We start from the raw sequence: 25,131 nt of genomic DNA, 5'->3' as shown, positions 1-25,131 counted from the left end.
TCCTGCAGTCAGCATGCCAATTGCATGCTCCCTCAAAACTTGAGATATCTGAGGCATTGTGTTGTGACAAAACTGCACATTTTACAGTGGCCTTTTATTGTCCTCAGCACGAGGTTCACCTTTGTAATGATCATGCTGTTTATTCAGCTTCTTGATATGCCACACCTGTCAGGTGGATGGATTATCTTGGCAAAGGAGAAATTCTCACTAACAGGGATGTAAACAAATTTGTGAAAATAATTTGAGAGAAATAAGCTACTGAGAAATAAGCTTTTGTAACATTTTATGTAACATTTTTGGGGATCTTTTATTTCAGCTCATGAAATATGTGACCCACACTTTACATGTTGCGTATACATTTCTGTTCAATGTAGTTGTATATCTGTTTATTCAATGTGTGTTTGGATGTACCGTACAATTTCAAATATGACGTCACCGATGCAACACATCCCTGCATCTTTGCATCATCATTATCAGAAGCCAAGTTTGTGGTCTCTGTCAGAGCTGACGTGGTGAGCAGAGCTCTAGACTTAGCTCCAGTAGGTTCCATTGTGTCACAGAAACCTGCAATGACTGAGTTACAACTCCAAACCTCACTGTCTGTTCTGTGTTCCTGGAATTAGAACATTAAGTTCTACCAAGTTCCAGAGAACGCCTCCAGGAAATATTCCCCCACTCTCTCTCACCTAGTAAAAGAAAAAAACTTAACAAAAACAAAAGCGGAAAGCCTCTGAATTTGCATGTGAGGTTCTGCTTGTCCCTGGCGAGGGAGAGGAGAGAGTGACGCAGAGCTGAGTAAAGGTGAAGAAAGCCTTCCTTCTAAAATAAAGTGACGGTTATGCAAATATTAAATTACACCTGACCGCTTAGAGGGAGAGAGGGAAGAAAGGTAGGCAGGGGGGGTTAGAGAGGATAGATGAGGCTGTTACAGAGGATCCCCAAATATCACTCACCCATTTTGTGACATATCAGAGGAAGTCCGGGGTGCAGGAGGGAGACAAGGTGAGCAGGTAGCTAGCTGCCTAGTGGTGGCTATTCAGCAGCCTGATGGTCTGGGGGTAGAAGCTATTGGCCAGTCTCACAGTCATGGCAATGAATACATTACATTACAACCTTCCTCACAAAATGCCATGTTAATTTAATACAGGGGAGAGGAAGAGACAGACCAGATTTATACAATTATGTTTATTTAAATTGATTATATGGGTTCATTTACATTGTGAAACAACATTAGGGTCTACTTTAGGTGTGAGACTCAAACCATTGAACATTTACAGTATGTCTGAGGCAATCAACATACACGGATTATTTTATTCAATGGCGAGGGAGCAGTTTAGACTATGGGAGAATCTCAATTGCATGCTCCTCGCGTCCTCTTTCCTCGTCTCCTCAAAACCCATTGGAGGAGAATGTCAGAGGGGCGGGATCTTCCCCAACTCTCTCTCCGGTAGTGCTAGTAAATTTACTGTGTTTTCACCGGAGGCTGCTCACTCTAGAGCGCGTGGGTGTCACTAGAGGAGAGCAGAGCGTGCATTACCGGGCATGCGAAGCGAGAATGCCAGACTGGTCTGGAGGCTGCACACTGTATCCCCCAAAATCCCTATAATTACCGACAAAACCGTACCGGTTCCTTTGCTATCGACCATCCTAAATCTGCACAAGACAATTGGATTTCTTGTCTTCTCTGATTTGTGTCTCTAAGGAGGAGAGATGAGAGTTCACTTCCCTACCAGTTGGATATTTCAAGGCTGGGTCACCCATCTGGTTCTCAATCTGTGCGCACAGGTAAGTCATAGGCTACTCAAAAAACTCATTGCATACATAAAAAAGTGCTTTATATAGATAATAGTTTTATTTAATGGGTGTATAGAGTTTTCTCTATATCTAGAGTAGGTCTTCATCTAGCCATTGTTATTGCTCTGGAAGAGTTGGTAGAAAACAGACATGCTTGAGCATCAAGTGGAAACATTTATGTTTGGGTCGTGACCAAGCACCCCGGCCCTCTACCGTTCCCTGTAAACTGTAAAGGATAGCTGGATGCATTCTTGCTGGCCTTAAGGTTGTTTTTACCGGACGTTCACGTTTCGGGTCCAATGTGTTGTGGGGGCGTGTGTCTTGTTACTGTAAATCAGGATCATGTGGGTTTGTCTAGGGGATTTAGGACGTGTTCTCTTCCGTCTTTCTCCCCATCCTACGGGTTGGTGTTGCAACTGTCTGAGCAATATGTTGCATGTCAGATATTCCATTGAGAAATGCAGGACCTACGGTTGCTTTCATGTACATTGGTACCTTTGCACTTACCCCATTCATATACACAAACTACATTTAGCACCTAATTGATTAAGGTATCTTCTGGCCAGTTAAGTTTTTTAAAAGCCCCGACACTTGATCTAAACGTTAACACGCATTGCTTGCGGTACGGTTTTGGAAACGTAAGGAACATATCTTTCATATCAGCCAGAAATAATAATAATTCAAAAAAGCTTAAATTACTACACACCTGTATATGGTTAAGGTTCCCACATGACCATATTCCCATGTACAGCGCTTGTTTACTGAAAAAAAGAGGGAAGACAGAGTGGACTACCTGTACTAATTAGCTAGGACTATCTGCGTTTCCAAATACCTGTGAGGAAGTCGGACATGCCACAAAAAGTGTTGTCACTGAAAAATACTGTTGGCTAAAACTGTGTTAAAACAGTGGGCAGTAAGTGTGTATTTTGCATTTGTGAAATTATTTTGATCTGATATGAAAGTAAAGGGCTTTATGTTTCTAGAACCTTACTACAATTGAGAATCGATTCAAGTTTAGATGGAGAATTTGGCTGTTTTAACTGCCAGAGGCAATTCGCCTCTAAACAAAACAGGTAAGTTTCTTGGAAAATAAAGAGTAGGCTCATTTAGTAGGCTCAACTTTAGGCTCATTTATTCCAGTATTGGGCTACCTTGCACTTTACAATGGAGTGCGTGAATCATTTACTCCATTACATGTTTTGACTTTGATGTGACTTTCCTGTGACTTTCTTGTGCACCAAACGTTTAAAAAAAATGTAATTTCAGTCTATTTGTCCTCAACTATATACGATTTTCACTGAGTTGCACATGCCCATATTTTTACTGGCAATGCTCGTTGTTATCAAAACATACATTTCTAGTCATATTTTCTATTGTAATGACTCTCTTCTTATGCGAGACAATTGTCAGTCTTTTATGCAATACCAAACACTAGTATTCATTAAGTCATTTATGTTTTGTCTAATGTGCAGGCAAACGCTAAGTGTCTACAGTATCTTAACGCTAAGTGTCTACAGTATCTAAACGCTAAGTGTCTGCAGTATCTAAACGCTAAGTGTCTACAGTATCTAAACGCTAAGTGTCTACAACTATACTAACTGTACTAACTGGACGAGCCCAGGTGTTGCCTCATTCTCACTCCTGTAGGACAAGTCTTAACCTGAGAGAGTGACAGACGAAGAAACCAACCAAGTTGTGGACCGTGATAAATATAGCTTCTATTTGGGGAGAAAATACATTCTTTAAAGTTAAAATATATTGTAGAATCTAGATATAGTACAGACTGTTTTTTAGCCATCAGCCTCATGACACGTTTAACTGAGTTCCCCTGCAAGCCGTTCCGCACACTAAAATCACAATGTTTCCATTCCTTTAATCATTTAAAAACAATAAGTATAGCCGTACATGATTTAATGAAAAGCATTAAACATACACATTGTTTCACATTCTTTAATAACAGACTCATAAACACAATCACGCAATAGGGTACAGCATGCTTCACAGTTTCCCTGGTGCTTCACAGCTTCCCCCGCAAAACGTGATTTATTGGAACCTCGCGCGTGCTAAAGAGCAGAGGACGAAGGAGTTCGCTTCTGCTGCGGAGTTCGTGGTAAAATATAAAGCGTTGTGGTGGTGCTTCGATGACAGAGAGACAGACATACAGTCGACTACAGCCCACATCCGGCGGCAGACAGTACTTTAGATGGAGATCTGTTTATAAAGGGCTATAAACCATTGTTACATATGTTAACCATAAGTAAACTGTTTATAAGTCATTACATATCATTTATATCCCTTGGTAGTAACATGAATGGACATGAGATTATCATGCAATAATTCACAGAGTACCTAGATTTTAATCTGTAGTCTACAAATACCCAGGTGTTAAATCATTAATGTGGGAGAGGTTGTTCTTGGCCTGGTGTCAGAGTTTGGGGTGGCGGTTATGCAAATCTGAGAAAGACTGGAATGTATCTCATGTCAGAGAAGATGATGGGATCAGGGATTGCAGCCCCCCCCCCCCCATACACAAACAAAGAAAGATAGTATTTTACAGGTGCTACTGGTTGTGAGAACTGTCACACACTCTTTCTCTAGTCTTCTATCTCACTCACTCATTCACACTCAGTCAGCCACTCATCTCTCTCTTTCTATCCCTCGCTCCCCCCCCTCTCTCTCTCTCTCTCTCTCTCTCTCTTCCTCTCACTCTGAATTCATTTAAATTCAAATAGCTTTAATGGCATGGGAAACATGTTTACATTGCCAAATCAAGTGAAATAGATGATAAACAAAAGTTAAATAAACAATAAAAATGAACAGTAAACATTAAACTCACAAAAGTTTCAAAGCAGTAGAGACATTTCAAAAGTCATATTACGGCTATGTACAATGTTGTAACGAAGTGCAAATAGTTAAACTACAAAGGTGTAACGGCGTTCTTCGTTTGTTGAAAGAGAGGACCGAAATGCAGCGTGGTGGTTACTCATGTTCTTTAATGAATGACGATACATGAAATAACTAAATTAATACGAAAACAAACGGAACGTGAAACCTAATACAGCCTATCTGGTGAACACTACACAAAGACAGGAACAATCACCCACAAACACACAGTGAAACCCAGGCTACCTAAGTATGATTCTCAATCAGAGACAACTAATGACACCTGCCTCTGATTGAGAACCATACTAGGCCGAAAACATAGAACTGCCCCAAAACATAGAAAAACAAACATAGACTGCCCACCCAACTCACGCCCTGACCATACTAAATAAATACAAAACAAAGGAAATCGAGGTCAGAACGTGACAGTACCCCCCCCCCCAAAGGTGCGGACTCCGGCCGCAAAACCTTGACCTATAGGGGAGGGTCTGGGTGGGCGTCTGTCCGCGGTGGCGGCTCTGGCGCGGGACGCGGACCCCACTTCGCCATTGTCTTAGTCCGCCTTATTGTCCGCCTCCGTGGCTTACTCACCATGCCCACCCCTCTCAATGACCCCACTGGACAGAGGGGCTGCTTGGGACAGAGGGGCAGCTTCTCGGGACAGAGGGACAGCTGCTCGGGACAGAGGGACAGCTGCTCGGGACAGAGGGACAGCTGCTCGGGACAGAGGGGCAGCTGCTCGGGACAGAGGGGCAGCTGCTCGGGACGGAGGGGCAGCTGCTCGGGACGGAGGGGCAGCTGCTCGGGACGGAGGGGCAGCTGCTCGGGACGGAGGGGCAGCTGCTCGGGACGGAGGGGCAGCTGCTCCGGGCGGAGGGGCTCTAGCGGCCCCTGGCTGACTGGCGGCACTGGCGGCCCCTGGCTGACTGGCGGCACTGGCGGCCCCTGGTTGACTGGCGGCACTGGCGGCCCCTGGCTGACTGGCCGCACTGGCGGCCCCTGGCTGACGGGCGGCACTGGCGGCCCCTGGCTGACGGGCGGCACTGGCGGCCCCTGGCTGACGGGCGGCACTGGCGGCCCCTGGCTGACGGGCGGCACTGGCGGCCCCTGGCTGACGGGCGGCACTGGCGGCCCCTGGCTGACGGGCGGCACTGGCGGCCCCTGGCTGACGGGCGGCACTGGCGGCCCCTGGCTGACGGGCGGCATTGGCGGCTCCTGGCAGACGGGCGGCACTGGCGGCGCTGGGCAGACGGGCGGCACTGGCGGCGCTGGGCAGACGGGCGGCACTGGCGGCGCTGGGCAGACGGGCGGCACTGGCGGCGCTGGGCAGACGGGCGGCACTGGCGGCGCTGGGCAGACGGGCGGCGCTGGCGGCGTTGGGCAGACGGGCGGCGCTGGCGGCGCTGGGCAGACGGGAAGCTCCGGCAACGCTGGGCTGAGTAGCTCTCCTAGCGCCGAACAGGCGGGAGACTCCGGCAGCGCTGGAGAGGAGGAAGGCTCTGGTAGCGCCGGAGAGGCGGGAGACTCCGGCAGCACTGGAGAGGAGGAAGGCTCTGGTAGCGCCGGAGAGGCGGGAGACTCCGGCAGCGCTGGAGAGGAGAGAGCCCCTGCAAGGATGGGCCGGAGAGACAGCCTGGTACGGGGAGCTGCCACCGGAGGGCTGGTGCGTGGAGGTGGTGACGGATAGACCGGACCGTGCAGGCGCACTGGAGCTCTTGAGCACCGAGCCTGCCCAACCTTACCTGGTTGAATGCTCACGGTCGCCCTGCCAGTGCGGCGTGGTGGAATAGCCCGCACTGGGCTATGCAGGCGAACCGGAGACACCGAGCGCAAGGCTGGTGCCATGTAAGCCGGCCCAAGGAGACGCACTGGGGACCAGCTGCGTAGAGCCGGATTCATGGCATTAGGCTCGACGCTCAATCTAGCCCGGCCGACACGCGGAGCTGGAATATACCGCACCGGGCTATGCACCCGCACTGGAGACACCGTGCGCACCACTGCATAACACGGTGCCTGTCCGGTCTCTCTAGCCCCCCGGTAAGCACAGGGAGTCTGCCCAGGTCTCCTACCTGGCGTAGCCATACTCCCTGTTAGCCCCCCCCCAAGAAATTTCTGGGGCTGCCTCTCGGGCTTCCTTCCGCGCCGCCGTGCCTGCTTCGCCAACTCCATTCTCTGATAACCTTCCGCGCACTGCTCCATCGAATCCCAGGCGGGCTCCGGCACTCTCCCTGGGTCGGCCGCCCACCTGTCGATCTCCTCCCAAGTAGTATACTCCATGCCATTGCTGTCCATAACGTCCTCCTTTCGCTGCTGCCTGTTAACACGCTGCTCGGTCCGAGTGTGGTGGGTGATTCTGTAACGGCGTTCTTCGTTTGTTGAAAGAGAGGACCGAAATGCAGCGTGGTGGTTACTCATGTTCTTTAATGAATGACGATACATGAAATAACTAAATTAATACGAAAACAAACGGAACGTGAAACCTAATACAGCCTATCTGGTGAACACTACACAAAGACAGGAACAATCACCCACAAACACACAGTGAAACCCAGGCTACCTAAGTATGATTCTCAATCAGAGACAACTAATGACACCTGCCTCTGATTGAGAACCATACTAGGCCGAAAACATAGAACTGCCCCAAAACATAGAAAAACAAACATAGACTGCCCACCCAACTCACGCCCTGACCATACTAAATAAATACAAAACAAAGGAAATCGAGGTCAGAACGTGACAAAAGGGGGAAAAAATAAACATAAATATTTGGTTGCCCATTTCTTCTGGCAACAGGTCACACATCTTGCTGCTGTAATGGCACACTGTGTGGTATTTCATCTAATGGATATGCAAATGTATCAAAATTGGATTTGTGTTCAAATTCTTTGTGGGTCTATGTAACCTGAGGGAAATATGTGCCTCTAATATGGTCATACATTTGGCAGGAGGTTAGGAAGTGCAGCTCAGTTTTTATCTCGTTTTGTGGGCAGTGTGCACCTAGCCTGTCTTCTCTTGAGAGCCAGGTCTCTCTATCGCGCACTCTCTTCCTTTCTCTCTCTCTATTTCAATTCAAGGGGCTTTTGGCATGGGAAACATATGTTAACATTGCCAAAGAAAGTGAAGTAGATAATATACAAATGTGAAATTAACAATAAAAATGAACAGGAAACATTACACTCACAGAAGTTCCAAAAGAATAAAGACATTACAAATGTCATATTATGTATATATACAGTGTTGTAACGATGAGCAAATGGTTAAAGTACAAAAGGGAAAATAAATAAACAAATATGGGTTGTATTTACAATGGCGTTTGTTCTTCACTGGTTGACCTTTTCTTGTGGCAACATGTCACAAATCTTGCTGTGGTGATGGCACACTGGTATTTCACCCAGTAGATATGGGAGTTTATCAAAATTGGGTTTGTTTTCGAATTCTTTGGATCTGTGTGTTCTGATGAAATAATGTGTCCCTAATATGGTCGTACATTAGGGAGGAGGTTAGGAAGTGCAGTTCAGTTTCCACCTCATTTTGTGGGCAGTGTGCACATAAGCCTGTCTTCTCTTGAGAGCCATGTCTGCCTACGGCGGCCTTTCTCAATAGCAAGGCTCACTGAGTCTGTACATAGTCAAAGCTTTCCTTAATAACCTCTTGTGCCTAGGGGGCAGTATTTTCATTTTTGCAAAAATAACGTTCCCAAAGTAGACGGGATATTTTGTCAGGACAAGATGCTAGAATATGCATATAATTGACAGCTTAGGATAGAAAACACTCTATAAAGTTTCCAAAACTGTAAAAATATTGTCTGTGAGTATAACAGAATCCAATCCAGAAGTGCCTCATATTTTGAAAGCTCTGCGTTCCAATGCGTCCCTATTGAGCAGTGAATGGGCTATCAACCAGATTACTTTTTCTACGTATTCCCCAAGGTGTCTACAGCATTGTGACGTAGTTTTACGCCTTTATGTTGAAGAATACCCGTAAGCGGCTACATTGTGTAAGTGGTAACCTGATGGCTCTCAGAGTGATTCTCGCGTAAAATACATAGGTAGCCATTTTTCCAATCGGTCCTACTGAAAAACCAATTGTCCCGGTGGATCTATTATCGAATAGATATTTGAAAAACACCTTGAGGATTGATTATAAACAACGTTTGCTATGTTTCTGTCGATATTATGGAGCTAATTTGGAATATTTTTCGGCGTTGTCGTGACCGAAATTTCCGGTCGATTTCTCAGCCAAATGTGAAGAACAAATGGAGCTAATTCGCCTATAAAAATAATATTTTTGGAAAAAAGGAACATTGGCTATCTAACTGGGAGTCTCGTGAGTGAAAACATCCGAAGCTCATCAAAGGTAAACTATTTAATTTGATTGCTTTTCTGATTTTCGTGACCAAGTTACCTGCTGCTAGCTGGACATAATGCTATGCTAGGCTATCGATAAACTTACACAAATGCTTGTCTTCCTTTGGCTGTAAAGCATATTTTGAAGATCTGAGATGACAGGGTGATTAACAAAAGGCTAAGCTGTCTCAATATATTTCACTTGTGATTTTCATGAATAGGAATATTTTCTAGTAATATTTATGTCCATTGCGTTATGCTAATTAGTGTCAGTCGATGATTACGCTCCCGGATCCGGGATGGGGTGTCACTAGAGCTTGGGTCAGTCACAGTGGTCAGGTTTTCTGCCACTGTGTACTCTGTTTAGGGCCAAATATCATTCTAGTTTGCTCTGTTTTTTTGTTAATTCTTTCCAATCTGTCAAGTAATTATCTTTTTGTTTTCTCATGATTTGGTTGGGTCTAATTGTGTTGCGGTCCTGGGGCTCTGTGGGGTGTGTTTGTGAACCGAGCCCGCAGGACCAGCTTGCTTAGGGGACTCTTCTGCAGGTTCATCTCTCTGTAGGTGATGGCTTTATGGAATATTTGGGAATCGCTACCTTTTAGGTGGTTGTAGAATTTAACGGCTGTTTTGTGGATTTCGATCATTAGTGGGTATCGGCCTAATTCTGCTCTGCATGCATTATTTGTTGTTCTACGTTGTATATCTCTATCTCTTCTTTTAAAGCTTGTGATGGTTCACAGCACACACACACAAACAGGTTGGGAACCAATGTTTGCTTGTAACAGAACTGACTGTGGTTGCACTTCAGATAAAATAAGAATGGATGGAGGTTAGAGGTGCCTATGTAACATCCTGGCCTTTCTCTAGTTTAGCCTGTAATCATTAGGGTGGATCCAGCCATGCTCTTATATATTTAATGAATTAAAACATATTGCAGCAACGTCTCAATTATGGCCTGATGTTCGGAGGCAGAGGAAACTGAAATACGATTCCCAGCATTCTTTTGTTTTCCTGCCCCCTTTCGCCCAAATCTGTCACTGAGCAATACTGTCTGTCACGGTTGGGTGTCAATAGTCTCAACATGCCTTCTTCCCTCACCTCCTTCCTGCATATCCTTCCCTCATCTCTGAAACATTGATCCATGACAGTTATACGGTAAGGCAGCGTTTACAAAACTGGGTTCTCGGGACCCCAAGGCATGCACGTTTTGGTTTTTGCTAACACTACACAGCTGTTTCAAATGATCGAAGGTTGATGATTAGCTGATCTGAATCAGCTGTGTAGTGCTAGGACAAAAACCAAAACATGCAGCCCTTGGGGTCCAGAGGACCGATCTATATATGGCCCATCCAGGAATCAAACCCACAACTATAGTGTTTCCAGCACCATGCTGAGCCATCGGAACTACTGCTCCATTACTCACCCACCTTCTTCTTCGATGTATGGGAAATGTGTCCTTCTCCAACAGCTGTAAGTTGATGCATGGCAGCATTGCTCTGATCTCAGTCAGCTTGTCTCCTCTAACACATGTTGCTCCTTATGACTGTGGTCACAACTATGAGTGGCATTCATCATTAAAAGCAAAACAATGACTGATGTGAGACACTGTGGAAGTAATTGAACTGGTTGGGATCTCTGGGACCACAGACACACAGACTAAAACCGTATCAGTGGAGGTTTTCAAAGGGTTGGTCGCAGAAAGCTTGTTTGTTCTGGGTTGCAGCTTAAGACGTGGCTACAGACTTTGTTTTTGTTTACTTGGTGGGTAACAAGAAAAACCTGAATGAGAATCTTTAGATGAGTTTCTGTAGTCTGTGATTGGGGGATAGAGCTGGCATGGGGGCACAGACAGCAGAGGGAGAGATGGAGAGAGGCAAGAGTTGTGCCATGTGACAGTGAAGTAGAGCTACTGTAAGATTCTTTAGGATGGGGTTAGTAATACTAGGGAGAAGCACTCTGTGCTTGTGGTGTTTGAAGGTTTATATAAATGGAGAATTAGGTGTTTTTGTTAGTTCTATTCCTTCACAAAGAAACTTTTGGTTCAGCATATTTTCTCTCATAACAGTATTATTCTGTAATTCAGAACACTGGCTGGGGAGGTACATGCATATGTGTGTTTGTGGTGAGGGGTATTGTATTAGCTTACCATTGAACCCCTGCCAACAGCAGTGGGTGGGTAGACCACAGCACGATCAGTGTTCACAGTAGAGAGAAACTCGTGTTTTAAGTGTCTATTACACAGATGTAGGATATTAATCTTGCGATTACATTCTTGAGTCTTCTTGGGTATGACGCTACAAGCTTGACACACCTGTATTTGGGGGGTTTCTCCCATTCTTCTCTGCAGATCCTCTCAAGCTCTGTCAGGTTGGATGGGGAGCGTCGCTGCACAGCTATTTTCAGGTCTCTTCACTCTTCAAAGATGTTTGATTGAGTTCAAGTCTGAGCTCTGGCTGGGCCACTCAAGGACATTCAGAAGCCACTCTTGCGTTGTCTTGGCTGTGTGCTTAGGGGCTTTGTCTTGTTGGAAGGTGAACCTTCACCACAGTCTGAGGTCCTGTGCGCTCTGGAGCAGGTTTTCATCAAGGGTCTCTTTGTACTTTGCTATATTCATCTTTCCCTCGATCCTGACTACTTTCCCAGTCCTTGCCACTGAAAAACATCCCCACAGCATGATGCTGCCACCACCATGCTTCACCATAGGGATGTTGCCAGGTTTCCTCCGGACTTGAAGCAAAGAGTTCAATCTTGGTTTCATCAGAACAGAGAATCTTGTTTCTCATGGTCAGAGTCCTTTAGGTGCCTTTTGGCAAACTACAAGCCGGCTGTCATGTGCCTTTTACTAAGGAGTGGCTTCCGTCTAGCCACTCTACCATAAAGCCCTGATTGGTGTAGTGCTGCAGAGATGTTTGGCCTTTTGGAAGATTCTCCCATCTCCACAGAGGAACTCTGTCAGAGTGACCATCGAGTTATAGGTCACCTCCCCTGACCAAGGCCCTTTTCCCTCGATTGTTCAGTTTGGCCGGGCAGCCAGCTCTAGGAAGAGTCTTGGTGGTTCCAAACTTCTTCCATTTAAGAATGTTGGAGGCCACTGTGTTTTTGGGGACCTTCAATGCTGCAGAAATGTTTTGGTACCCTTCCCCAGATCTGTGCCTCAGCACAATCCTGTTTTGAAGCTCTACAGAAAATTCCTTCGACCTCATGGCTTGGTTTTTGCTCTGACATGCACTGTCAACTGTGGGACCTTGTATAGACAGGTGTGTGCCTTTCCAAATCATGTCCAATCAATTTAATTTACCACAGGTGGACTCCAATCAAGTTGTGGAAACACATCAGTGAAAACAGGATGCACCTGAGCTCAATTTTGAGTCTCGTAGCAAAGGGTCTGAATACTTGTAAATGTAAATAAACTGTTTCTGTTTATTTTTTTAAATTGGCCAAAAAAAACATATTTGTCATTATTGGGTATTGTGTGTAGATTGAGGACATTTGTTTATTTAATCCATTTTAGAATAAGGTTGTAATGTAACAAAATAGAAGGGGTCTGAATACATTCCCGAATGCACTGTACACTACAAGTTTCAAATTGAACTGGAAAGTTATCCTGCAACAGGGTGATCAAATTAAGATCCTACATCTGTACACCAAGCTTCAACGAGCCACTGAGGCGACCACCTTCCCTCCACAGCCAAGTATCCCCTTGGTGACTACTACAATGCCAGTATGCTCTGCTGAAGTGGGCACTATTTGTATTTTATGGTCTTGTTTAAAAGGGCTTGGTCGTTAGAACAGTTTGGAATCAAATCATTAGAACAAAGTTTTATTCCAGTAATGTTGTATTCCAAAATGCATTCTGTTGACAGTGAGAATGTTTGCAGTGGAATGCCTTGAGGGGTTGGGGGTTTTCTGTTTCTTTCTGTCTTGGGCAATCCTCTTCTCTTTTCCTCCAACAACCACTGTTTAGTCTTATTGATAGACTTATATCTCATGTCTACAAATTCATGAATGACCCTTACAAACAACACACATGATAAATGAGCATGTTCACAGGTGAAGTAGCTGTTTTCACACGTTCAGCAGAAATGTTCACATAAGAAAAGAGACACGTGAAGTCAGTTGTTCACATAAGAAAAGAGACACGTGAAGTCAGTTGTTCACATGTCTTGAAGTCCACTTTTTATATGTGAGGGGAATATCCCATTTTCACCTCACATTTCACGTGACAGACGTTCACACGTGTCATTTTTCACATGTCCAGACATGAACCACCCTTTTTAACCAGATTTTTCCCCATGCGTTTTCTTTTTGTACGGTGAATAAACAAATTAATGACATTTTGTTTAAATTTACTGTCACCTGCCAATAATTGTTTTAGGCCTTGACACAACCAGATTGGCCATAGTGGCTTGTGTTTTGTCTTCCAGAGAGCCCTCTCCAGACCCACCTGTACCCAGCAGCAGTACCTCAAAGACAAGAGATGCTGCAGGAGGTGTGAACCAGGTAAACTTAACCAGAGAAATACATGAATGGCCATTAACACCCAATATGACCACTCTACAGAACCAGTTGTCTGGGCTTTAGCAGAGAGCCGTCATATGCATGGAAGAAAGAAACTGCCATGTTTCATTTTTCCTGAAAATAAATGAGGAAGGATGTGAAAGAGGAAGTGACTTGCTGCAATACATACACATGTGCACACACCCTACACATGCCCTAATCCAAAAATAACTGTCCATCTCTAAGCGTAACGGAAATGTATCTATTTTAGCCTCTTCCTCTTCCGCTTTCTCTTACCTCAGCAGATCACTGCAGCGTTGCTGTATTAACCTGTGGCCAGTCTAACCCCCTCTCCCCACTCCCCAGGGTCCTATGTGTTTGCAGAGTGTTCTGGGTACTCTGACACCAAGTGTCGTCAGTGTGGTCGTGATGAGTACCAGCCTGACTGGACCAACGAGACCAAGTGTCTGCCACAGAAGTTCTGTGACACAGGTCAGTAGGTGACTGGAGTCTAGTCTAGTTGGAAGGATGACTTTAAGTCTACTGTTGAAGCTTTGTTTTCTATACATTTTAGCAAAGGCTTTTAGAGATGCTGATGTCTGTGGTGTTTGCTTTGGTTAACCCCTAACCCCTGACCTGTTTGGGAAACCTCAGGTAAAGGTTTTAATCGTGAGAGGCCCAGTAACCCCCAGGCTGCGGTACCCTGTCAATGTCAACCTGGTCTAGAGTGTTCTCCTATCAACTGTGAGTTCTGTGAGAAGATTCCTACCTGTGGACCAGGATATGGACTGGAGACTGACACTGGTGAGAGAGACATACACACGCAGACATGAACATGCATACACACACACACACACACACACACACACATACTTCTGTGTTGCCACTGTTGTTAGCAGTCCAGTTTTTCACTCTTCTCTGTCATGTGTGTTTTAAACTCAGAGGCGGGCAGGAGAACTTGTGTTGCGTGCAAGAGAGGATATTTCTCTCCCAACACCTCTATAGAACCATGCAGACAGTGGACCAAGTGAGTTAACACACACCTATACCGTGTCCCTTCATACAATGTCTTTTCCCCTGGGCGCTCCTCTTCAGTCCAGTGTGTCCCATTCAGTGAGGCAGGAACAGGGTTCTACAGGCGCTCGAAGCTCCACCACAGCGCTGTTCTGACTAATGCTGAACCACTTCCACTGGAACACAGAGCAGCTTCTAGCACTGCCTGACTCTGTGGTCAACCAAGAGAACAGAGGGAAGGAGAGAAAAAGAGCAGAGCGAGAGAGGGAAAGAAAGAAGAGAGAGAATGCCTGAATTGCTATAAAACAGAAATAATGACCATGTGTCCTTGGGTGTTTTCTCCTTCCAGTTGTAAAGGCCTGGGGAAGAGTGACAAAAAGACCGGGAGCGACCAGACTGATGCTGTCTGTGGACCCCATCTCTCTGGTTCCTCTACCTCCTCCTGGGTCCTAGTGTGTATTCTGTCAGTCATCACTGTCCTCTGTCTCCTCATCCTCCTGCTCTTCTGCTACAAGGACAAACTCAAACTACTCTCAGGTACCCGAGTGAGAGATTACATTTGTCCGCCGTGTCTCATAGACTAGAGGTAACATAGTAAACGTAAATCCTGAACACCCACGGTCGGGGTGGATAGGTGGGCGTATACTGTGAACATCTAGCAACCCGAAGGTTTTGTGTTTGAATCTCATCACGGACAACTTTAGCATTTGAGCTAATTAGCAACTACTTAGCATGTTAGCTAACCTTAACCCTTTAACCTAACCTAATTCCTAATCCTAACCTTAACCCTTTAACCTAATTCCTAACCTTAACCCTTTAACCTAATTCCTAACCTTAACCCTTTAACCTAATTCCTAATCCTAACCTTAACCCTTTAACCTAATTCCTAATCCTAACCTTAACCCTTTAACCTAATTCCTAATCCTAACCTTAACCCTTTAACCTAATTCCTAACCCTAACCTTAACCCTTTAACCTAATTCCTAACCCTAACCTTAACCCTTTAACCTAATTCCTAATCCTAACCTTAACCCTTTAACCTAATTCCTAATCCTAACCTTAACCCTTTAACCTAATTCCTAACCCTAACCTTAACCCTTTAACCTAATTCCTAATCCTAACCTTAACCCTTTAACCTAATTCCTAATCCTAACCTTAACCCTTTAACCTAATTCCTAACCCTAACCTTAACCCTTTAACCTAATTCCTAATCCTAACCTTAACCCTTTAACCTAATTCCTAACCCTAACCTTAACCCTTTAACCTAATTCCTAATCCTAACCTTAACCCTTTAACCTAATTCCTAATCCTAACCTTAACCCTTTAACCTAATTCCTAATCCTAACCTTAACCCTTTAACCTAATTCCTAATCCTAACCTTAACCCTTTAACCTAATTCCTAATCCTAACCTTAACCCTTTAACCTAATTCCTAATCCTAACCTTAACCCTTTAACCTAATTCCTAATCCTAACCTTAACCCTTTAACCTAATTCCTAACCCTAACCTTAACCCTTTAACCTAATTCCTAACCCTAACCTTAACCCTTTAACCTAATTCCTAACCCTAACCTTAACCCTTTAACCTAATTCCTAATCCTAACCTTAACACTTTAACCTAATTCCTAATCCTAACCTTAACCCTTTAACCTAATTCCTAACCCTAATCTTAACCCCTAGCTAAAGTTAGCGACAACAAATTGGAATTCGTAACATATCATACGAAATGGATGATGGACATCCATAAATGAATACATACCATACTAAACGTAACATATGATACTAAATGGAGGGAGACAGATTTACATTTGCTATGTTATGTCTGCCCAGGTTGAATTTGTTGCAGAGGACAATATTCTTGAAGGAATCATTTTTTTATAGAAATATTCCTTGGCATAAAATGTATCTGAAGTGAATGACTGTCATCCTCTTATGTTTTACAGTGAATTTGCGATTATGTGTCCAGAATCTGAAAAGGACCCGGATACAGCAGGTAGGGTAGACTTTTTGATGACATGCATAAACAGTAGACTAAATAAAACATTTAATGGCTCTCAGACTAACCTATCTGTTTGTGTTTCTCTCCAGGAGACTCTGGCCCCTCTCTACCACAGTGGGAGTGAAGGAGGTGGGGTAGGGGGGCAGAACTGCACCCTGTGTGAGAAAACCTGTCTGATTGTCCTTGCTGACACGCCCTCAGAAACTCTACACACCTGTCCTACAGCCATACCTGGTGACCGGGTCAAACTACCACCCATTAAAGAGATGAAGGAGGAGAGGAGGGAGGAGGAGGATGAGGGGATGGGAAGTGAGGGGTCAGGGGAGGCGGAGGAGGTTTCTGAGGAGGCTGTGTGTGAGGAGGGTGTATCAGAGGGTGTGTGTGTGTCTCCACTGTGGGCTGGCTCCTGTGTGTGTGTGTTGTCTGTGAGGGAACCTTTAGAGGTAGGAGAGAATGAAGACTGTAGTCAGGCCGTCAACCCTGGAACCCTCGGGACCTGCTCCTGTGGAGGAGATGGGGAGAGCAGGGATGGAAAGAAGGATGAAAGGAAAGATGGAGGGAGGGAGAGGGCCAAGATAGTTGAGGGCTTGCAAGGGAAGAGCTCTGAGATGAGTTGTAATACCTCCCCCTACTCCCTCTCTCCTACCTCCTCCCCCCTTTCCCCCGTCATGCCATCATGTGACCTCTACCTGCCACTGATCCCAGCCAGGTCAGAGGTCAAAGCTCAGCTGATTGACAGCTCACAGAGGAAAGTGGATGGGCTATACAGACTGAACTCTAGCATAAGCTCCACCCCCACCACAGACACCACACCCACTTCAACCTCCATAACCTCTCCTGACCCCTCTGTAACCGTGGGAGACCAGCAGTCCAAGCTAAGCTCTGAGGCCTCCAGCAGTGAGCCAAACCAGGGACTTTCCTGGAGGGGCAGTGGAGGAAACAAGCTCTTATCTGGGGGCTCGGAGCTGGAGTGTGCCCCTGATTGTATCCAGAGCCAACTTGCGGAACCAGCACTCACCTCAGGTAGATACTGCACTGCAGTGCCACACTTATTTACAAGAAAAATGCTAAATGCAGTATGCATATCCCTTGACTTGGTCCACATTTTATTGTGTTACAGCCTGAATTCAAAATGGATTCAATATTTTTTTAAATTCTCACCCATCTACACACAATACCCCATAATGACAAAGTAAAACATGTTTTTAGAAATGTTTGCAAATGTATTGAAAATCCAATAAAGAAATAACAAATTGACATAATTATTCACACTCCTGAGTCAATACTTTGTAAGTACAGCTGTGAGGCTTTTTGGGTAAGTCTCTAAGAGCTGAGCACACCTGGATTGTACAATATTTGCCCAGTTATTATTTTTTTAATTCTTCAAACTCTGTCAAGTAGATTGTTGATCATTGCTAGACAGACATTTTCAAGTCTTACCATAGATTTAAGTAACATTTGTAACTAGGCCACTCAGGAACATTCAATGCGTCTTGGTAAGGAACTCCAGTATAGATTTGGCCTTGTGTTTTAGGTTATTGTCCTGCTGAAAGGTGAATTTGTCTCCCAGTGTATGTTAGCCAGCAGACTGAACCAGGTTATCCTCTAGGATTTTGCCTGTGCTTATAGTTGTATTCTGTTTATTTTTATCCTAGGAATCTCCCTAGTCCTTGCCATTGACAAGCATACCCATAACATGATGCAGCCACCACCGTGCTTAAAAATATGAAGAGTGGTACTCAGTGATGCGTTGTGTTGGATTTGCCCCAAACATTACACTTTGTATTCAGGACCAAAACTACATTTCTTCATCACATTTTTTGCAATATTTCTTAAGTGCTCTGTTGCAGACAGGATGCATGTTTTGGAATATTTGTATTTTGTACAGGCTTCCTTCTTTTCACTCTGTCATTTAAGTTAGTATTGTGGAGTTACCACAATGTTGTTGATCCAACCTCAGTTTTAAAATCACCATTGGCCTCATGGTGAAAATCCCTGAGCTGAGTTTTGAAGGACGCCTGTATCTTTGTAGTGACTGGGTGTATTGATACACCATCCAAAGCCTAATTAATAACTTTGCCATGCTTCACCAAGGGATATCAGTGTCATCTTTTTAAAATTTTACACATCTACCAATCGGTGCCCTTCTTTGCAAGGCATTGGAAAAACCTCCCTGGTCTTTGTGGTTGAATCTGTGCTTGAAATTCACTACTCGATGAAGGGACTTTACAGATCATTGTATGAATGGGGTACCGAGAGGGGGTAGTCATTCTAAAATAATGTTAACCATATTATTGAACGCGGAATGAGTCCATGCGATTTGTTATGCACATTTGTATTCCTGAGCTTATTTAGGCTTGCCATAACAAAAGGGTTGAATAGTTTTTGACTCAAGACATTTCAGCTTTTCATTTTTTATTAATTTCTAAAATGTTCTGCAAACAAAATTCCACTTTTACATTTTGGGGTACTGTGTGTAGACCAGTGACACAAAATCTTAATTTAGTCCATTTTAAATTTGGGCTGTAATGCAACATAATGTAGAAGAACTAAAGGGGTGTGAATACTTTCTGAAGGCACATGTCATTATACATTCCAACCATTGTTAAAGAGGAAAGATAAATAAATCCACTGGTGTTTCTCCTGGGTTATTGGATCTGGGTTATTGTACATTGTTTTGGCTAGGACTGTAACTGAGATTTCAGAAATATCTTTTCACATTGTTGCTCCTCCAAAATAAGTATATTGGTTTCCGACTAATATTGTACACTGTTGGCTTGTTTTAAAGACCACACACAGTAGGAAGGGGAATGTGTGTGTGATGAGCCAGTGATTACACCGTGCTGTAACGTGTGTGTGTTTAGCTCTCTGAGTGTGAGCTCTGCCCACCACAACACTCCTGTTCACCCAGTTCCAGAGTTCTACAGGGTTTTGCAAAGTGACTACAGGTCTAATTGAAACAAGATGTGCTCTGAATACACATCCCTTGAGTAATACCCAGACTCACACACTTTCAGACTCTCGTTGATCACTGTATACTTTAATTATGCCCCAAAGCAGCAGTAAGTAAATAAACCACATTTCTCACAATGCAGTAATAACATGTCATTAACTGGACTTCCCGCTCAGAGAGGTTAATTATGGCGGGGGCTCCCAAACCTTTTCACTCAGGGCCCCCCTTGAAGCATTGGGGAACATCCCACACAACCCTGCGCGCTCTCACGCCACATCTATTTCTATGAGCACAAGCACTGGAGAGAATTTAGCAGGTTTAAAGCTTATTTTTTGCAATTCTACACATTTTGTCATGGGATGCAAAGAACATTTTACAGTTTTAAAGCAAATCTTCTTGCAATTCTATATGTTTTGCCATGTCTAATGTGTGTCCATGTGCTATTTGAGTGACATTTTTTTTTTAACAATATCTATGGGCTAAAAAAAACAAATAAAAAAGCTTTAGCTGACAGGCTAGTTGATCTGGAAATGTCTGACAAGTTCTAAAGTTATAAATACTGTAGCTCTCTAAGTTATGTACTGACTGATATGACAAGAGGAACTGATGATGCACTACTATTACGCACCTCTCAGTTTGGGAACAACTGAATTATGGGATCACACCTCGGTGAGACGGGCTGCATCTCAATAGTTCTTGTGTCTCCTGGACATAGACCTGCACGATAGGTGAAAGTAGTATAGCGAGCGAAGCGAAGACAGGTGTTCCCCATGACTACATCAGCTCCAGAAGGAAAGGAGATGGGGAGAGGAAGCCACTTTAGACTAGAATGAGATGCAGAGCAAGTTTCACACTCAGTTTACGTCTGTTCCATTATTTCCCTCTCATAATTGATGTTATCTGCCCTCCTAGGGTAGTTAAACTGTAGACAGTCTGCTGTAAAGAGAGACACCAGGGGGTTTGTTTGTTTTATTGATGGTGGTGAAATGACATTTTTACACCAGGCTGGCTAGACTGGTATTCCAGTGCCAGTAAATGATTTCAGATGGGGTTCTAGACACTGACACATACTATGTTATGGTTTGTGTGCATGTGCGCGTGCGCGTGCATTCGTGTAAATGAGGTGTGAGGAGTGACTGTCTCATTGCACCTCTACAGAGTTAACATGGGAATATGAGAGAGAGAGAGAGAGAGGGGGGGGGGGGGGGGGGGGGTGTTGAAATGGGCAGCAGACAGAAACAGACATGGACTTCTGTAGTTTTCCAGTTGTGTTTATAAATACCATCAACGGTGTGAACTACTAACATGGGAATATGAGAGAGAGAGAGAGAGAGAGAGAGGGGGAGGGGGGGGTGTTGAAATGGGCAGCAGACAGAAACAGACATGGACTTCTGTAGTTTTCCAGTTGTGTTTATAAATACCATCAACGGTGTGAACTACTAACATGGGAATATGAGAGAGAGAGAGAGAGGGGGAGGGGGGGGGGTGTTGAAATGGGCAGCAGACAGAAACAGACATGGACTTCTGTAGTTTTCCAGTTGTGTTTATAAATACCATCAACGGTGTGAACTACTAACATGGGAATATGAGAGAGAGAGAGAGAGAGAGGGGGGGGGGGGGGGGTGTTGAAATGGGCAGCAGACAGAAACAGACATGGACTTCTGTAGTTTTCCAGTTGTGTTTATAAATACCATCAACGGTGTGAACTACTAACATGGGAATATGAGAGAGAGAGAGAGAGAGAGGGGGAGGGGAGGGGGGTGTTGAAATGGGCAGCAGACAGAAACAGACATGGACTTCTGTAGTTTTCCAGGTGTGTTTATAAATACCATCAACGGTGTGAACTACTAACATGGGAATATGAGAGAGAGAGAGAGGGGGAGGGGGAGAGGGGGGGGGGGGGTGTTGAAATGGGCAGCAGACAGAAACAGACATGGACTTCTGTAGTTTTCCAGGTGTGTTTATAAATACCATCAACGGTGTGAACTACTAACATGGGAATATGAGAGAGAGAGAGGGGGGGGGGGGGGGGGGTTGAAATGGGCAGCAGACAGAAACAGACATGGACTTCTGTAGTTTTCCAGGTGTGTTTATAAATACCATCAGCGGTGTGAACTACTAACATGGAAATAAGGGACAAGATGGCAGTTTGTTCCTCTTGGTTTGAATGCAAACGCCAGAGTTGTTCCGATGGCTCAGTTGGTTGGAGCATCGTGCTTCTCACAAGTTGTGGGTTTGATAATACATTAGCTGTAAGTTGCTTACGATACAAGCGTCTAAATGCCAGCTTGAATAACAGCAATTCTATTTCAGCAGTGAGACGGACATGTCGTCTGTAATAATGTTATGACAAACTATACTTCTCTACGTCTAAATGGCAGCTTGAATAAAGTTTGACATTTTCACATAGAATGAAAACTGCTGGTCACACTGAAACCCTGATGTTAAATTATATGTTTATGATGTGCTTGACCAGGACTATGGCCAAAGCAACCGCAGCCGACCACGGTCTTTCTATGGTTACTGTGCACGGTCATCATCACTCCTACTCGCTATTAGTCATCTGAGGTCGCCCCTAACATAAACATATTTTTTTATATCACAGCTTTAGAGGATCCTGTGTTTGTGTGTGTTACTGCATAATTACACAACCATAACATACATTGGCCTCTGTACACATTTCAAAAGAGGTTTGGTTCTCTGCGTTGGTTGGTTATGTCCCTTAACCTCTGGTAGTGAAATTAAACCTGATACCATTTTGGGAAAGAGACCACAATGGCAAGACTCTTAACTAGGCTAACTGGCTAAACTGACCCCTTAATTCTCTGTCTCTCTTTCTCTCTCCCTCTACTCTCTTCTCTCTACCTCTACTCTCTCTCTCTCTACTCTCTCTCTGCCAGGTCAGGTGACGGGGAACAATAACACCACCTTCATCTCCAGCGGTCAGGTTATGAACTTCAGCGCTGATGTCATCGTCGTCTACGTCAGCCAGACGTCGCTAGGCAACGAGGAGGAAGGGCCAGATGATGCATTCGGAATCCCCGTCCAGGAACAGGCCAATGAAAGAGCTCCGTTGTTCCAGAGTTCTGCCTCCTCCAAAAGTGTCGGTCATTCACCTCCACCTTCTCCAAGGAACTCCATTACCCATAACCCCCCACAGCAGGATGACAACCTGCCAGTTCAGGAAGTGACTGATGAGTTGCCCAGTGACTGATGAAGTGAGACAAGAAAATTGTGGATAGTGTACCATAAAGAGAGGAGTGAAGCCACAGACTTGTTGACACTCCAAAACCTATTGCTACGACCTACTTGAAACAATAGTCCATAGTCTTCCTGGGTAGGTGGTAGGAATTGGAACTGTGCCATAGACTTAGAACTGGAACCTGGAGGACTGTGTTCCTCATCTGGACCTCATGGCTGTCTCAATAGTCTCATGAAGCCTCCTTTACTTCATTGTCTCCTTTCTTTCATTCTTACTGATCTAAAAGAGCTGGACAACTGAAATCAAGTCCATGAGTTTGACTCCCTTCTTGTTGTTATCCTTGGTGTTGATTTCTTCTCAGAGCACCACGAGTGCGGTTTGTTGTTAAGAGAAATGCTATGCATTTGTTGAGCTATATACTATACATGTAAATGTGTTGTTTGTTTTCTAGAATATTTTTGATGTTGGACTAATGAAGACATCTTTGGAACGAAAGCATTATTGTCGTAATACAAAAACCATGGAAGTGGATCAGTGATCCACACTCGTGTGATGAGTAACCTTGTCTGAAAAGACTTGTGTTAGCTTTAGCTCAGAGGGCTAACACAGTCTTGTGGACAGCAGGACACCCAGGATTCATCCACCTTAATCAATTGTGTTGACCCAAAGAGAATAAAGACTGCACTATGCAGAAATCACTCCGCCATTTCGTGGTTACTAAAATCGAATAGTTTGCCTAATTTCAGTCTGTGCCAAAACAAGCATGTCTAGTGTAGAGAATCATTGTAGCATCTAAATATATTTACCTTTAGCTGGTGTAAAAATATTTAAGTAAAAGACGCAAAAAACTAAACTTCAGAACGGAACGCATAGAAATAGTGCACATAGAACATATCTACTGCTTCTTTGCTTTGAATGATAATGACCGATCGATAACTCCCGTTTCTATGTGAATTTGGTCGGGTCACCCAAAAAGTTACATATTGCAGCTTTAAGACTTTACCTGGTTGAACAACATAGTGTCTCCGAGCATTTTGTATTATTCAATATTTAAATCAGAGACACTCACATTTAGTGTCATATGTTATGTTTCGTATGGTAGGTATTCATTTGAGGATGCCCATCATCCATTTCGTATGATATGTTACAAATTACAATTTGTATAATATGATACGAATTTGAAAATGTATGATACAGTATGTTACGAATTCCAATTTGTTGAGGCTAACGTTAGCTAGGTGGGTTTGGAGGCTAACATTAGCTAGTTGGCAAACGTTAGTTATGCTAGGGGTTAAGGTTAGCAGGTTAAAGGGTTGGGTTTAGCTAAAAGAGTTTGAGTTCGGGTTAGCTAAAAAGTGTAAGGTTAGGGGAAGGGTTAGCTAACATGCTAAGTAGTTGCAAAGTAGCTAAAAAGTAGTAAGTAGTTAAAGTAAATAATTAGCTAAAATTGTCTGTGATCAGATTTGATACTGTTTGCATTATACGCCCACCTGTCCCCCCTGTCCTTTTACTTTTTGCCTTAAGTAAACATCTGTCTTTTGTAACCATACCAAACGTAACATATACTAATGCCACTGTCTCGGATTGACATTTACTTTGTTACGTCTAGTCTATTAGACCAGGCTGTGTTGAAATGAAAACCAGCTCACACAGTTAGTCTACAAGTCCAAGTCTAAGACCAGCTATTGAATAGCTAACCAATCAAATAAAGCTTTCAAGAGTTGAAAGTGAAAACTTGTCTGTAAATAAACTGTAAATATTGATTCAAATTTCAATAAATGACAGAACTGTTTTGATTCAAATCGTGTTTTTTTTGTGACAGCAGCCGTAGTGTTATTCCATGGTTTACTGTCTGCTATCTGGTCATTACAATGAAGTTATTTATCTTCTCTCTGAGCCATAATGACTGTGAAAACAGAGCTGATTACACATGTGGCAGGGCTTCAGTTTCTGTCACTGTCCCAATGCAGACAGACAGACTGACAGTATTTCATTATCACACAAGATGGCTGGCAGTATAGGGCCAACGTAGCATTGGCCACGTTTAGCTTGCGTAGCATCTAGGATAGGGCTATTTTCTCTAAAACCACATGAGAAGCGCTGGAGATGCTGATTTAGGGCCTGGTTTGGGTCGTTTGTGTTTGCGTGCAAGTGTACGTGCGTGTGTGCCATTGAGAACCAGAGGCCCACCAGGAGAGGAGGGTATTTTCTGTTGTCTGTGAAAACAGGAAGTTATGACTAGCCTGCACATGGTTTACATCAGATGCCTTCAGCTCAGCTGCTTCTAGAGAACATAAGAATAGAGAATGTGTAGATTTAGAGGGTAATGTATTGGAGAACATTGGCACTAAACTATGATGCCACCGAGTGAAGGATGTATTACTTGTATTACATGTATTGCACACAAACAAATACCCACACTGCATTTCCTGTAGTGTTCTAG

At 44.1% G+C, this 25,131-nt stretch overlaps 1 protein-coding gene across 2 annotated transcripts; it reads left to right on the top strand.

Moving 5' to 3' along the window:
- Positions 1-1,391: 1,391 nt before the first annotated feature.
- tnfrsf11a (tumor necrosis factor receptor superfamily, member 11a, NFKB activator) lies at positions 1,392-24,490 on the top strand. Of its 2 annotated transcripts, none has more exons than XM_021620403.3 (9): positions 1,392-1,785; positions 13,451-13,526; positions 13,890-14,015; positions 14,178-14,327; positions 14,466-14,550; positions 14,887-15,074; positions 16,478-16,527; positions 16,623-17,556; positions 22,387-24,490. In XM_021620403.3, exons 1-9 carry the CDS (start codon positions 1,711-1,713, stop codon positions 22,698-22,700), a joined length of 1,998 nt encoding a protein of 665 aa, XP_021476078.2. In that variant the 5' UTR covers positions 1,392-1,710; the 3' UTR covers positions 22,701-24,490. The 2 variants fall into 2 exon arrangements, with proteins under 2 accessions (XP_021476078.2, XP_021476079.2); XM_021620404.3 differs by lacking the exon at positions 1,392-1,785 and adding an exon at positions 10,395-10,496.
- The last annotated feature ends 641 nt before the right edge of the window (positions 24,491-25,131 follow it).

This window comes from Oncorhynchus mykiss, chromosome 11, assembly GCF_057628025.1.
Source record: "Oncorhynchus mykiss isolate SJ-2025 chromosome 11, ASM5762802v1, whole genome shotgun sequence".
In the NCBI taxonomy this organism is placed as follows: domain Eukaryota; kingdom Metazoa; phylum Chordata; class Actinopteri; order Salmoniformes; family Salmonidae; genus Oncorhynchus; species Oncorhynchus mykiss.
Note: the sequence above shows the minus strand (reverse complement) of the source record. Positions and strands in the feature narration are given on the sequence as shown.